Genomic DNA, 16335 nt, shown 5'->3' with positions numbered 1-16335 from the left:
TCCCTAAATCAAAGCCTTAATGTTCCTTTCAGGTTACTGATTGTCTATTCACTGGCATATTATAACCCCTGAATTAAGAAGAATATGTACTTTTCCGTTACAAAGTACTTACCATAATATCTGCTAAGGGAACACATCCAATAACAACTTTGTTGTCCTGGCGAGTCTGAATTTCCTGAATGTTTCCTCTTCTTTGTGCCAGATCTGCCAGGACAGGGCTGAGATAATCTCTAGCTACTGTAACCTCAAGATTCATCAGAGGCTCCAAAACTTGCTTATCAGCTTTCTTCAGAGCCTAAAGAAATTAAAGAATGTTAACTTATCTTTCATAAATAAATACTGCCCATACTCTTAAGCCTAGAGCTCATACAAAAAGACATAAGCTTGTTTTAACTCTCTCTTTAAAGGTAACATTTTATAAGACGTCAACAACTACAATATTTGCTGGTATAATAAGCATGGTAACATAATTTATAGATCTTTTGTATGGTATGATGCAAGGAGGGGTGTTTAGTAAAGTCTGATTATAAAAAATGACTGTGAACATGTGGTCAGAGTCACAGAAGTCCTCTCCTTTCAAAGATTCATTTGTTCATATTTAAACCTCATGTTGCTGTTCCTGATGTCCATAATTACAGTCCATGCCATGCCACAGACAGCAATAAAGGGGAGAGCTTGGAAAAATGTAATGCAATAAGGTAATAGAAACATTATGTGAAATCTTTTATTTAGAATCTTAGATTTCAAAGGCCAAGAAGAACACGCATATAAAGACTGTGGAAACTGAAAATGCCTTTCAGAATAATGGAATTGAAAAAGATGTAAAAATTAAGAGAAAAAACTGCTACAATAAAGAAAAGGATTGAATTCTGTGTATCTAGGGCATACCATGGTCACAGAACTGTTCTTAGTCCTCTTTTCATAATTTTTCCCTGGCAATATTACCTATCTGGAGAGCTTCAAAAACACCTTCAACATGGCTTCCTCAAAAGCTTTAAATCCTATGCAGCCCATAGTTTCTGAGTACTCCAGTCTTGTATTCCATTGGCCTGCTTTGGGATAGTGTCTGAGTATCTACAGCTCTCCAACATGTCCCACACTGAGCTCATCATTTTCTTTTCCAAACACTTCTACACACATCCCTTTTTCTTATGATGACATCAGTAGTCTTCAGTTCACCTTTGACTTCCTTTTCCCCAAGTAAGCTGTAAGATTTTTTTTCCCGCTGTTCCTATTGCTGGTATCCTATGTCAAACTTAGTCCATTTCCTGTCCTCAACTATCTCTTCCCTATTCAAATTCCTTCTGTACTTTGATACTTCTCCCTTTGAAACCTTTAAATTATGCTCCACTATTCTCAAAGTTCAAACTCTTTAATGTAGTTTTTAAAGATTTCTCTACAGTCTGACACTATTTTACTTTTTCAACACACGGACTCCCCTGCCTTCATCTGATAATACAGTTAAAAGGACTCTTATCTCTGTCTGGAAGGTCCCCCACCGTGCCCAAGTCCTCCAAAATCATCTCAGCTCAAATATAAATCTTTCCAAGAATCCTCCCCAATTCCCTGCTTCCTACTTTCATGGCATTTGCCCATTTTATCTAATACTTTGGTTATACTTAATTCCCTTACGAAATCACAAGCTCCTTTAGGTAGAGTAAAATCTAATCCTATTTGTGTCCTTCTCAGTGCCTGGTGAACTATAAGCACAACACAGATGACTCAATAAATACATGAAGCACTTACAAGCAGAGAGAAGGAGACTCCCCATTACAAGAAGCTTAACAAGGGTAGCAGTACTTCCATTAGGAGTATTTTGTTTGAAGTAATGAATTAAAACTAAAGACTAAATGTAAGCCCCCATAAAGTTAATTCTTATTCTCTGGTATAATCTTATTAAAAAGGTGAATGAACACAGAAATACAGACTTTATTTTTAGAAGACATGTTACACTTTGAAGGACAGGCCGATATATTGGGGGCTTGGGGTCAATTTAGAAACATTATTTTTCAGATTCCCATAAACTTTAAAAATTACTTGGGGACAGGCAATGATGGTGGCTTACACCTGTAATCCTAGCACTTTGGGTTTCGAAGGCTGAGGTGGGCAGATTGCTTGAGCCCAGGAGTTCAAGACCAGCATGGGAAACATAGTGAGGCCTTGTCTCTTAAAAAAAAAAAAAAAAATTACTTGAGGGTGAATTTTCTCAATAATATAGTCATAACTACTTTGCAGGTAACATTTCTAACTATTAAGTGAACAACACTTAAACTTTTTTCAAAGCTTTGTTTTTAATCAAAAAGCTATTTAAGAAGTATAAATTTAAACTCATGTGAAAGAGATATTAAGTTTGGCTTTCTTAAGTCAGGGGCTTGGGATACTTAAATTAACTTTGTAATTATAGATTCAAGTACAATTACAGAAAATTGGGTCTCAATCACAGTCCACGTATTAGAAAATGGCTATAAAAGCAAGCATAAATAATGCAAAATCAATCACCTAAAAAATTAGCGTAGTTCAATGCTGAGAGGAATGTATGGAATCAGCATTCAGCATACCACACTCCTGGGAGTTAATCCAGTTCTGGTAGGTTAATGAGGCAGGAAGTGGAGAGTCCATGACACTTAAGGACAAACTCCCCAGATAACCATACCAAGAAGACCACATTGCTTGATGCTTTGAGAAGAGAAGGTGCTTAGCCTGAATCTGTTATTCAGTGGGACTTAACTAGTTTCAATGATCCTTAATTAAAGCAATCTTATAATTTAATATAAGTAGAGAAATAATATGGAACTCTGCACGAATTTGCATGTCATCCTTGTGCAGGGCCATGCTAATCTATCTATCATTCCTATTTTAGTGTATGTGCTGCTGAAGCAAGCACTAAAGCAATCTTATTTGAATAACAATCTCCAAAATTGGAACCAATATTGGATCTTTAATGTTCTTTAAATTACAGTCCATCTTGGGCCAAGCTAGCCTCAGATCTGTCTTCCAGTCAAACCTACCATGCTTGCCTCTAATAGCTGTCTGTCAGGGATGGGGAAAGCAGAAATGCCACTTAAGGAAGCTTGCCTCTTTATCAGAGTATATTCCAATAGCAATCCATGTTAGATAGTAATTTCTAAGATCCTCTTTGAAATAAAAGCCTGGTGATTAAGAAATCAAAAGATTCTCCATGATAAGAACTCTTGTTGACCACAAGGCTGAGGAGGCAAAGACACAAGATAAGGCTCTGTAAACACAGCTGTCTGCAAGATCAGTGGTACTATACTCAGAAGAGTCACCTGAAAGCCATAAAGATTAGGATAGTTCTATACCTTTTGCACGCATCTTGAGACACAGGCAGAAATCATAGTTGTGGAGGTACCGGGATGAATTGTCAGGGAATATAAAGTAATTGCTACATCTTGAACTGGGGATCCAAGCAATGGTCCTAGACAAGGGAAAAAAATTGTATCATACTATGCTCGATGTGTATTGAGAAGTAATGAGAAATGCAAAGGAATAGGGAGAAAACACTAACAAAGTTAGGAAAAAGACTGAAATAATCTATAATATAAGGAGTGATTAAATGGTTGAGTGTGATACTAATGCTTACTCTCTCATCTGAGTGCCTTACCTTGGAGGCATGCGCTGTGAATTCCACTTTCAATGGCCTCTTTGGAGACTTTCAAAAGGCCTTCACTGATACTTTCAGCATACTCAATCACTGGCGTAACAGACGATGTTTCAGTTGGCCTTGCTTCCACTTCTACGGTCACCAGATGCCTTTTGTCTCCTAAAGTTCTATCTAATGTATCTGTAAACAAATTGAATATGGTACCTCAGAATTAATTCTGGAAAGGTATCAAGGTGCTATAAAACAGCAAAATTATCATCAACAAGCTCAGGGTCTTATACAAGATAAAGTGGGAGAGAATATTAACAATGGGAATGGCACTAAATACAGTATAAAAATCAGAGTAAAGAGCTCTACCAACAAAGCATCTGCTTCTATGTTGATCAATGTTAAAACCTGTTCTGTATCACCTATTTTAACATTAAGGTATGCTGAGGCACATGTTATGAAGATTATACTTTTAAACTTTTCAAAATGTCTTGTAGGTGATTGAAATCCTTTTAGTTACAAACTTTTAAATAAAAATTAAATGATAAAACCTTTAAAAGTACAAAAGGTAAGCTAATGAAAATTAACTCTAAATCCTGACAACCCACAAAAGTTTTACATTGTGTATTTTTCCAGCAATACTTTATGCACTTACTGTTTACTATTTCTTTCCCCAAAAACTAGTAAAATGTTTTTGGTAAGACTGAAAACAGTATCTCTTACTTGCCAACAACCAACAATCTCCAATATTTTACTAAAACAGAACTATGCCGTATTTATGTGAGGGGCCATGTAATGCACTGACTCATGGCCCAAATTCAAAACTAAGAATTAATTATAGTCTATAATTCTTCATAATTCCTCTTCAAGCTCACGTTTATACTGTGAAACATTTTCTATTTAAAATTATACAGGCCTAGGTGTGGTGGCTCACACCTGTAATCCCACCCAGCACTTTGGGAAGCCAAAGTGGGAGGATTACTTGAGGCCAGGAATTTGAGACTAGACTGGGCAATACAGCAAGACTCTGTCTCTGTAAAAAAATAATAAAAATTAGCCGGGTGTGGTACTGCACACCTGTAGCCCTAGCTACTTGGGAGGCTGAGGCGGGAGGATTGCTAGAGCCCAGGAGTTCAAGGCTGCAGTGAGCTAAGATCTTGCCATTGTATGCCAGCCTGCTCAACAGAACAAGACATTGTCTCAATATATACGTGTTTATATATAAATATACATGTTTATATATGAGTAACTATACACGTAATTTATGTACAAGCTAAAAATGAGCATTCATAAAACCTAAAACTACGAAAGAAACAGAGTATTACCAATATCTAGATGCCTTCTGAAGCAACCACTATCATATATTATCCTCATTATTTTCTTTAGTGTTACATCACATATGCATGTATCACTAAGCAATAGTTTACTTCTGCTTCATTTTGAATTTGTTATGCTATATGTATGTGGCAATTTTTTTGTTCCACATGTTTGTGAGAGTTGTCTGGACTGTTTTCCGATTCCAGCCCTACTCCCCAACATCTAACAGTCAGCACTTGGTATTCCACTATAAGGAATAACCCTCCCTCTTCTTCCCTATTTATCTATGTATTATTCTAAGTATGAACTTAGAAATTATTTTTTCACAATGGTCTATACTTATCTTGGTATTCAAATTAATCCAGATTTGGCCAGCAGAGTCTCTTCAAGCTGGTTCCTGTGTCCTTATATACCCCCCTCACCATCGTTTTTTGACCATTTTCTCTCTCACACATAGCATGATATTCCATTATCCTTTTTAATGTTTTATTTCATTTTTAATTAACAAATAATTGTATATATTTATGGGGTTTGTGATCTTTCAATACATGTATACATCGTGGAATGATAAAAAGCAGGCAAATTTACACATCTATCATGTCAAAAAACTTATTTCTTTGTACTAAGAAGATTTAAAATATACATTATTAACTATAGTCACTGTGCTGTGTAGTAGATCACGAGAACCTAGTTCTCCTGTCCAATTGAAACTCCGTACCCCACTTCATCAGCATCTCTCCTTTCCCCAGCTTTCCAACCCTCAGCCTCTGGTAGCCATCATTCTACTGTTCTGCAAGTTCGACTTTTAGAAATTCCACATATGTGAGAGATCATGCCCGTTGCACCTAGTTTTGATAATTTCGTGTTCATTACTAACACAAGTGGCCCTTGAACAATGTGGTGGCTAGAGGTGCCAAATCCCTATGCAGTCAAAAATCCATGTGTAAATTTTGAATCCCCTGAAACTTAACTACTATAGAATACTGTTAACAGGAAGTCAGTCTTACCAATAAATAGTCAATTAACACGTTATATGTATTTTATATTGTATTTTTACAATAAACTAGAAAAAAAGAAAATGTTACCAAGAAAATCTAAGAGAAAATATATTTACTAAGTAAAAGTAGAACATCATAAAGGTCTTTATCCTTGTCATCTTTGCATTGAGTAGCCTGAGGAGTAAGAAAAGGAGGGGTTTGGCTTGCTGTCTCAGGGATGGCAGAGGCAGGACAATAATCCATGTATAATTGGACCTGCACACATACTTCAAACCCATGTTGTTCAAGGGTCAACTGTACTTTCCATCCCCTCTTTTATTTCTTTAGAGATAGTATTTGTATATTCTACATCTCATAACTCCAATAACTGAAGCCTTTGCTGGTGTGACTATCTATTGTTTCTATTGCCTTTTTGCTCATTGTGCTTTTTCTCATGGTTTTGTGATTTAAAGAGAATTTTATTGTGAGTAATATTCTTTTATGTGTGGGAGTTCTTTCTTTCTTTTTTTTTTTTTTTGAGATGGAGTCTCGCTCTGTTGCCTGGGCTGGAGTGCAACGGCGCGATCTCAGCTCACTGCAACTTCACCTCTGGGATTCAAGCAATTCTCCTGCCTCAGCCTCCTGAGTAGCTGGGATTATAGGCACGCACTCACCACTATGCCCAGCTAGTTTTTGTTTTTTTAGTAGAAACGGGGTCACCATGTTGGCCAGGCTGGTCTTGAACTCCTGACCTCCTGATCTGCCCACCTCAGCTTCCCAAAGTGGTGGGATTATAGGCGTGAGACACCACGCCTGGCCATGTGTGGCATTTCTTTGAGGCCTGGGTTGACTGATATCTTTGGAGAAGCCCTTTTCTCCAGGTTCCCTGGGATACTACCAAGCCATGAGCACTTTACACTAAAGAACTAAGTTCTCCTTGGTCTGGAGTTTTTCAGGGCACACTGGTTCTATAAACTTAGGTTAAAGACCTGTATCAGAAGCCTATAATTACAAATTCTCAGAAACCTTGTCCCCTCACCATAGAGCCAGACAAGCAAGTTTACTTGCCCTCTGCTTTTGCGGAAAGGACTTTTCCTAGTTAATTCTTTCCATGAGGATATGGCTCTCAAGCACTAGGTTAGAGATGATTACAGATTCTTCCAGAATAACTATAGCCTATATTGCTGACTTATTTTCCCAGATTACTACTCCTGCTGCCTTTTTGACCTCTGGAAAATTCTATTACATTCTAGTCAGCTCAGATATTACAAGTTGTTATTTAGAGTTCTCTAGCATTTTTAGTTTTTCCAGATAAACAGTCCAGAAAGAGCACTCCTCATGCTATTTGCTCCTGTATTCTGCTTAATTTTTCAAGTTTCAGTGAAATGTAACCATCAGGACTTTTCACAAACTAATGAGCAGCTTGAAAGTACCTGGTTATCCTAAACGCCTTTTTTTTTTTTTTTTTTTTTTTTAACAACTTCCCACAAACCTGTCCACATTTTCTTCTTGGGGGTGAGTAGCAATAATTGTTGTCATGTTTTTTGGCTTAAGGGAACCAAATTAAAATCATATGTAGAAAAATTATGAATTTTTACATTTGGGAATTGAAGTATAAAAACTATACCTACTCAAGATTACTATCAGCATAGAATAATCCTATTTATTAAGTACTGAAACTGACTTTCTACTTTTACTTTATAGAGTAAAAATAACACATTGACTTCAAATTCTTAGACTAGTTCTGATAGTGAGGACTGGGACAAGCCGTCGACTTCCATGGCTTACTCTATTCCATGACCACTGAAAAGCACATTTGGTTGATGAGTGGTCATCCAGGAGATGTTATGGGTGATAATGAAATAGGGTTTTCTGTATTCAAAACAAAATCTTAAAAAACAAAAACCCCACATACGTAAAAACCGTCTCCTCTGATAGAAGACATTAGTGACTGTGAACACTGCTTTAAGCAACTAAATAGAGAAAGACAGAGAGAAAAAGCAAATCCTAAATGTTTTACTTTTTACCTGTGGCACGAACTGAGTTTAGGATGGTCTCTCGATATGCCACCTGGAGTGGCCCGAGATAGGTCTCCAGTCCATATTCCCTCTTGATTCGATCATGAATAATCTCTATATGTAACTCCCCCATACCACACAGAACAGTCTGGTTACCAGAGGAAGGAAATAAAAGATTAAGGGTAAATTATATTTATTGCAGAATACTATATAAAAGTATGATGTTAATATATATTTATTTTTCATTAATTAGTTTCCTTTGTAATTCTTTTTGGCCAGGGGCTCTTACATCAAAACATTGCTTTTGACTTTTCTGACTGGAATAATGAATCAATAAAAAGTGAATTACTTAGCCATTCTCTCCTCCTTCTTTGACAGTTAAATTATCTGCTGGGCAAGTGGCATTTGGCTAAGACTAATGATGCCAACACTTAGCTAGATACCAACATTTCCCAACCACAAAGCCAAATTTCTGGCCAGTGGAAGACGAATGTAATTGATGTGGACAGCTTCTGGGTGGTGCCTGTAAGAGGAGGGCACCTCTTTCTTAATGAAAATGTAGGCAACTGACATGACACATGAGACTGAGGGCTATACCTTGTAAATGGGCGGAAGAACCTTTCTCCAAAACCTTTCCCAACAACATGGGCATTTCCCAACCATCCAGGGCACTTTACAGCTTTGTAAGCAGTCAAAACCTTCAGACTAGCTTGAACCTTCATATGAGGGAGAAACTGACTTTTATCTTTTTTGAACCAATGAAGACTAAAGGTATTAGTGTATTAGCTTGGATCTGTGGAAGGGACTGTAGACTAAAGGTCAACGACATGGACAGTATGTGATCAAGCCCTAATAATAATTCTGGCCACCAAAGGTTTGGGTGAGCTTCCCTGGTTGGCAGTACTCTGCCAGGAGGGTAACATGTCCCTGAGGATAAAGGAAGCATTGCAAAGGTTTAAAACCCTCCCAGACTTTGCTCTATGTGTCTCTTTGGCTGATCCTAATTTAAATACTTTTGCTGTAATAAAACTGTAATCACAAATTTTAAAAAATCACTTGGTATAGGACTGCTATACTTTAAGTTACAAAGTGAACTATCTGGGGAAAATAGTTGTAAAATAATACAAATAAAATTACTTGCTTATAGATATCTATACATATATACTTACAAAAATATATTATGCTGCATAACACAGCACAGCAGAAGAACATGTTTGGGTAAAAAGTGTGAAAGGCACAGGCGCTGTGGCTCATGCCTGTAATCCTAGCACTTTGGGAGGCCAAGGCAGGCAGATCACCTGAGGCTGGGAGTTCAAGACAAGCCTGACCAACATGGAGAAACCCTGTCTGTACTAAAAATACAAAATTAGCTGGGCATGGTGGCACATGTCTGTAATCCCAGCTACTCGGGAGGCTGAGGCAGAAGAATTGTTTGAACCCGGGAGATCGCGCCACTGCATTCCAGCCTGCGCGAAAAAGTGAGACTCTGTCTCAAAAAAATAAATAAAACTATGAAAGGCTATTTACCAAGTTTTCATTCTGCTACCCTGCAGAATGAGATGGAGGAACTGAGAAAGGGACTTAATTATTTACTTGGTAGATTTGTGTATTATTTGCCGTTATTTTTAAATGTAATGCCAGTTTTTATTTCATTTATTTTTACTTACTTTTTTCAAGACAGGGTCTCGCTCTGTCACCCAGACTAGAGTGCAGTGGTATGATCATAGCTCACTGTGGCCTTGACCTCCCTGACTTCCCAGGCTTAAGTAACCTTCCCACCTCAGCATCCTGAGTCGCTGGGATCACAGGTGCATGCCATCACACCTGGCTAATTTTTATTTTTATTTCTTTTTTGTAGAGACAGGGTTTCCTTATGTTGCCCTGGCTGGTCTTGAACTCCTGGGCTCAAGCGATCCTCCCAAAGTGCTAGGATTACATTTCGATTATTTAAATAATAGATTTTAAAAAATAAAACATTTCTGTTTTAATTACGATTATCATACCCTTCAGTATCAATTAAACTAAATTACTACCTCATTTGGCTGGCATTTTGGGAAAATAAAGTACTCCATGCTTTCCAGGTTAACTATATCAGTTTATCCTTTTTAAAGACAAATTTATAATCTTTTTAAGAAACTCCTTCTAAAATCTTATATAAACATCACCCTGTCCTCCTAAAAAGAGGATGCAGAATGTAATTTAATCTTTTCTTGATGAATCAAAACATCTGTTCTACTGTGCTACATTATACAGTGCAGTTCTGCACCTACTTTAAAACTCCACTTCCTCTCACATTGTTACACTGTAGTCTATCACTTCTCTCCCATTTTAGGTGTTTTACTGTCTTCAAAAGCACCTTCCAATCCTTCTAGTATGCTTCTTTTATAAACCTTAGCATAAAAGGCTCAAGGCTTTGTCTTGATTAAACCTTATTTCAAAATTTCACAAAAAGCTGTCTTCAGGAGGGGTAAAAAATGTTGGGGAATAGTTTATATATGTGAAGTGTAATTAACTACATAGAGAATTAAGGAAAATGTGCTTATTTAGCTTGATAGTCAACATAAAAGCAGAAATTAGTATTATGAGAGAATTTTAAAAGGCTTTTCTTTCGGAGCACAGACTTAATCAGTGCTTTAGACAGACAGACAGACACACACACACACACATTCTTATAGAAAGGCTTCTGGAGTTAAGCAATAATATACCTACTTGTCCAGAGTCAGGATCTAGCCTCACTTTCAAACTTGGATCTTCACGCTGAAGACATTTCAATGCATGTTCCAAATCTATGGGATAAACAACTGTTATATTTACATTTCATTTTTTAAAATAATTATATGGTCTAGTGGGTAAAATAGATGGATAAGCAAACAAATTTTGAAAAAGAAATTTCAACCAGGTGTGGTGTCTCATGCCTGTAATCCCAGCACTTTGGGAAGCTGAGGCAGAAGGATCGCTTGAGCCCAGGAGTTTGCGACCAGCCTGAGCAACATAGCGAAACCACGTCTTTACAAAAAAAAAAAAAGAAAAAAGAAAACTTCAAACAGCCATACATACTGCAGAGACAAAAACAAGCTGACATAATAATGATGGGAGGCTACTTGAGATTGAGTGGTCTAGGAAGGCCTCTCCGGGGTGATTTAAGTAAAGACAGAAATGAATAAACAAACTATAAGCAAAATCCTGAAGAAAAGGAATCTCAGATAGAGGGAATGGCTATACAAGGAACAATGTGCTGTTGGGAAAAAGAGCAAGAAAACTAGCAGCTAGAGATCAGTGGACAAAAGGAAGAATAGCATCAGATGAGGAAGGAGATGTGTGGCAGGGATCATATCATGTAAAGTCTTGTAGGCCATGGTGAAAAGTTTCGGTTTGCACTGCGAAGCCACCGAAAGGTTTTAAAAGGAACAGTAACATCATCTGATTATATTTTCCAAAGATCAATTTAGGAGCTGACAAAAAAGTAAAATGCCTTCAGAAAAACTGGCAATAATGAAGTGCCAAAAGCAGGCTAAAATTACATCATGAATAAACAGGTACTAGTATAACTCTATGATGATGAATTATCACAACCACAGAGAAAATAATGCATATGTTAGATGGCATTAAGTATGCCATCTAAAGTGATATTTTAATACACTCAATTAACTGATAAGTATACTCTACCTCTTTTTATAAAAGAAATATGTTAGAAATTCCACAAAGTGTAGCTAAAGAGCTGAGCACTGGATTAATGAGCTAACCTTATCAGTCACACATTCAAAGTATCTTAGGTATACAAACCAGGCATTTTAGACCCACACTATCCAAATGGTAACCACTAGCCATTTGGAGGTATTAATGTTATTAACTGCCAAGTGCTGTAAATGTAAAATAAACACCAGGCTTCCAAGACTTACCATGAAAAAAAGAATGTAAAATATCTCAGCGATACATTTTAATACTGATTATATGCTGAAATAATATTTTGATATACTATGAAAACTTATTTCACCAGTTTGTTTGCTGTGGCTATAAAAAATTTTACATTATATATGTAGATCACATTATATTTCTACTGGACAATACTGTTCTAGACCCCTGACATCCCAAAGTGGGCACCAAGGACCAGCAACACTGATAACACCTGGAGTCTGACGGAAATGCAGAATCTTAGGTTCTGGACCTACTGAGTCACAGTCTACATTTTGACAAGAATCCCAAGAGATGCGTATGCATGTTCAAGGTCAAGAGGCATTATTGTAGATAATATTTTATTTTAAGCACATACAGATACTCAAAGACAGTACATGCATATGACACTAAGTGACTTTCAGAATAAAAATAACTTTACTGTAAAATAAATTCATTTAAAAATATTTACAATGTTAGCACTGTAACAGGTATCCAGGGTTATAACCAGACTATGGGGTAAGTACAATAAAAGCACAGAAAAAAGAAACATGTAGATCTGCCTGAAAGAAGTCTACATAAGGGAGCTTTGGTAAATCCCTTCCTCTTGGGGGCTCAGGACCCCTAAGCTAATGCCCATTAATGAGACTTTGGATACCAAACTTTTTCTCCTAAAGTAGTTAAAGGCTTAAATTCTCAGGTGCAAAACTGGCTGGTGCAATGTAACTGCAAGCCCACAATTTGAATTTAGGTGCTCATGCTGCATCTGAAATATAAAATGACTCTCAAACATATTTCAAAGAATCCATGGGTTACTTTGCTTGGGCAGCCCCTGCTCTTAAGTGCCTGGTCACTCCTGATATAACCAGCTTGGTTAAGTTTGATAATTAGGCAGCCAGATTAATCATCATCTGATCCTTTTCCACTAGAGTAAAAACTATACCTAACTGGCCTCAGAGCATTTAAAGTAACAGAAAAACTGCTGTTAGGCCCTTTTTAACTTAAATGCTGTTCCTTCAGCAAAGTGGACACAAAAAGACTCAGTTTCGGTTTCCTTTGGTACTGGGGGGCTGTCTTACATCTATACTCAGATTTCTTTCATGTGAACTCCATCTGGGGAGGTGAGCAACTGTAACCTCTACTGGGCTAGGGATCTTCCTTCTTTCTCCCCACAGGGTCCTCAGGAAGACAAGGGGAGGCAACAGAGATTGCTTTTTTTCTCCTATAATCTGTGAGTCCAACTTGTTTTCAAAGGAAAAAGAGCTTCTAATGCCACCTCTAGAACCAGAAGGTTTGTCCTTAAACAGTCTAATATAGGAATTCAGTGAGAGCCTCATAAAGTGTGATGCTTGAGATGAGACCTAAAGAAACGGTAAACAGGGCTGGGTGCGGTGGCTCACGCCTATAATCCCAGCACTTTGGGAGGCCGAGGTGGGCGGATTACCTGAGGTTGGGAGTTTGAGACCAGTCTGACCAACATGGAGAAACCCCATCTCTACTAAAAATACAAAATTAGCCAGGAGTGGTGGCGCATGCCTGTAATCCCAGCTACTCAGGAGGCTGAGGCAGGAGAATCGCCTGAACTTGGGAGGCAGAGGTTGTGGTGAGCCGAGATCATGCCATTGCACTCCAGCCTGGGTAACAAGAGCGAGACTCTGTCTCAAAAAAAAAAAAAAAGGGTAAACGTTTTCCAGGCAGGTAAGTTCATGGGCTACTATTATAATGCAAGAGAGAACAGAAGAAAAGAAATAGTGATGCAAAAAAGAGCACAGTCTCTTCAGGAAATCACAATTACTTTACTGTGGGAGCATAACGTGTGGCTAGGTACTATAGTTTTATTTTTCTTTGGGTTAAAGAAGAGGGTCAAAAGGAAGGCAGAAGTTTCAATAAATGAAGCCAGACAAGAAGGCTGTGGCAGAGATGACTAGCAGCCTTCCACTCTACTCTGCTGCCGCCTACTTAAAAGGCTGCTTTTACCAGACTTCCTTGCAACAGGTGGCCATATGTCTCAGTGCTGGCCAATGACATAGAAGAAATCTTAAGAGAAAAGGGGTATATCTTCTTCCTTCCCCTTACTCCTTTCTGTTGTCAGCAACTCCAAGGTGATACCCGAGGCTGCAGGAATTATGCACTCAGGTAAGACAAAAAGATTAGAGCCTGGATCCCTGACAACACTGTGGAGCCACTCTAATCCCTGACTACCAATTCAAGGCTTCTGTTATGAGATAGAGAGAAATAAATTTTTTTCTTATTAAAGCAATTGTTATTTGGAGGTTTTCTGCTATATGTAACCAAATCTAATTGGAAATTATAATTGGAATCATGGGCTTTACATACCACACTAAAGAGTTTGGGTGTGTGCTAGAAGTAATGAGAAGCCACTGAAAAAATCTGAGCTAAAATGCTAAAGAACAAAGTAACTAACGAAAGTTCAAACGAGGTTATCCACAGTATACAAATTTCTTCATTGAGTTCTAGAGGTTGAGGTAGAAAACAAGGTAAAACAGCATTTTTATACATGATGATGAGAAACTGAATGGGTTATGAATCAGTTACTGTCTAATCTAATATACTAGAAGGGCAGTTCTAAGACCAGTTACTTAGAATCCCATAGATAGCACTACAAGAGTAAGGAAGAATATGAGAAGAATGGCCAAGAAATAAGAAGAGAAAAAAATGAAGGCATTTGTAAAAATGGAAACATCTTAAAAAACAAGACCAACCACAGGAAATGTTTACCAATATATTCAGATAAAATTTACCTCAATCACATAAGAAATCTCTTGAGGGTATATTGTAACTATTTTATATAAATTATCAGAGCACTAATTAGTTGACACACTAGGACCATTTATACCTGGCTGCTTAGACACTGACGGGGGTTCTATGGTACAGAAGAAAACAGGTTCTGGAATCTCCACTCCAGCCAATAAAACTCTCTCTGCTTCATTGTTTTGTCTGTGCTTCTTTTCTCCCTCCCTTTCGGCTCTACGAGCTGCAGCTAATGCGCTGGACTTGGATGAGACAATGGTGTCTCCAGTGGCAGTCTGCAAGCAAACAAGATGACTTGGAACAAAAGTGGCATTTAGCAAGCGCTCATCTCCACCAAGAATCACAATATAAGAATTTTTTTTGTGGCACTTTCTTTTCATCAGAACTTAAAAGAGAAATAAAATTCAAAAAGCTCATTAATAACTGCGTAAGTAAAGCTAATTTAACTTGCGTAAGAATTCTATCCAAAATATTATTGTAATAAATTCTAACAAACAATAAAACACACACATACACATCCAAAATTATTTGGCAAAACAAATGTACTTTCCTAAATTTTCACTCATGACAAGACAGGTTAGGGAGAAATTCATTAGAGTGTTCTACCACCCATAAGAATTTATTCTTTTTTACAGAAAATCTCCTATTAACTAAAATAATTAACCAGAATACCCTTAACTGTGCAGATTGCTGGCTTCCATGTAGAGCCCAGCTATCTTTTAAAAACTATAATTTCACTTTTAAACTTTTATATTGTGAAGTTCTGTGCCAGTTTCTTTCTCTGTAAAAACAATCCTACTAGAACAATAGTCCCAACATATTTGTAGAGCTCCTTCAAATACATACAAGGAGCTCCTGCCTTCAGGGAGATAGAGGGGACATTCCAATGCTAGAAGTCCAGTAACCAGTCAAATAGGAAATAGGAATTTTCTATTGAAGGATTTTCTTTTTTTTTTTTGAGACGGAGTCTTGCTCAGTCGCCCAGGCCCAATCTCGGCTCACTGCAAGCTCCGCCTCCCGGGTTCACGCCATTCTCCTGCCTCAGCCTCCCAAGTAGCTGGGACTACAGGCGCCCGCCACTACGCCCAGCTAATTTTTTTTTTTGTATTTTTAGTAGAGACGGAGTTTCACCGTGTTAGCCAGGATGGTCTCGATCTCCCGACCTCGTGATCCGCCCATCTCAGCCTCCCAAAGTGCTGGGATTACAGGCGTGAGCCACCGCGCTACTGAAGGATTTTCAAACTTGAAACTAATCATGAAGAGTTAAAATGTTTAAAATAACAATGTTTACTACATAAAGGTTAATGAGAAAATTATATTTTATTTAATCCATATAAATGAACTATCCTTAGTTTTAACCCATCAAAAATAAATACAGCATCAAGTATTTTCATTTATTCATCCTACAGTTATCTATGGAATGTCTACTATATGCAAGCACTGATCTATGGACTGTAGAGCAGTGAACAGAAAAGACAAAAATCCTTGCTCTCATGGCGCCTTCACTAACAAAACAACTTGTTATTACCTGATCAGTTGTAAGTCTAGGTGAAATTTTCTGCAATGCTCAAGATAGGAATAAACTCAATGGGAACAAAACAATATTATATATAAACTTAAAACACACATATATGTATATACATAAATACCTATAAACAGTATGCTATTTTACTTGGATTTCAACTTTATATGAACACAATCCATCCTGTCTGTGGTCTTCTGTAATTTACTTTTCTTCCTAGTAAATGTA

At 37.5% G+C, this 16335-nt stretch overlaps 1 protein-coding gene and 1 non-coding gene across 4 annotated transcripts in view; both read right to left on the bottom strand.

The window, feature by feature from the left end:
- The window catches only part of GFM2 (GTP dependent ribosome recycling factor mitochondrial 2), a 47838-nt gene that overhangs the window by 1042 nt on the left and 30461 nt on the right, over positions 1-16335 (bottom strand). For all 3 annotated transcript variants that reach the window (XM_050793502.1, XM_050793504.1, XM_050793503.1), the window contains 6 exons: positions 14671-14860; positions 10632-10708; positions 7932-8070; positions 3623-3802; positions 3321-3436; positions 113-295 (listed from right to left, as the gene is read on the bottom strand). In XM_050793502.1, coding sequence (XP_050649459.1) covers positions 113-295; positions 3321-3436; positions 3623-3802; positions 7932-8070; positions 10632-10708; positions 14671-14860 — 885 coding nt within the window. The remainder of the gene's footprint in view (positions 1-112; positions 296-3320; positions 3437-3622; positions 3803-7931; positions 8071-10631; positions 10709-14670; positions 14861-16335) is intronic.
- Positions 2782-2884, bottom strand: LOC126957722 (U6 spliceosomal RNA). Its single transcript, XR_007726898.1, has one exon. It is a non-coding gene; the product is annotated as a U6 spliceosomal RNA (small nuclear RNA).

This window comes from Macaca thibetana, chromosome 6, assembly GCF_024542745.1.
Source record: "Macaca thibetana thibetana isolate TM-01 chromosome 6, ASM2454274v1, whole genome shotgun sequence".
NCBI lineage: Eukaryota > Metazoa > Chordata > Mammalia > Primates > Cercopithecidae > Macaca > Macaca thibetana.
The sequence above is the reverse complement of the archived record's forward strand: the minus strand, read 5'-3'. Positions and strand labels throughout refer to the sequence as shown.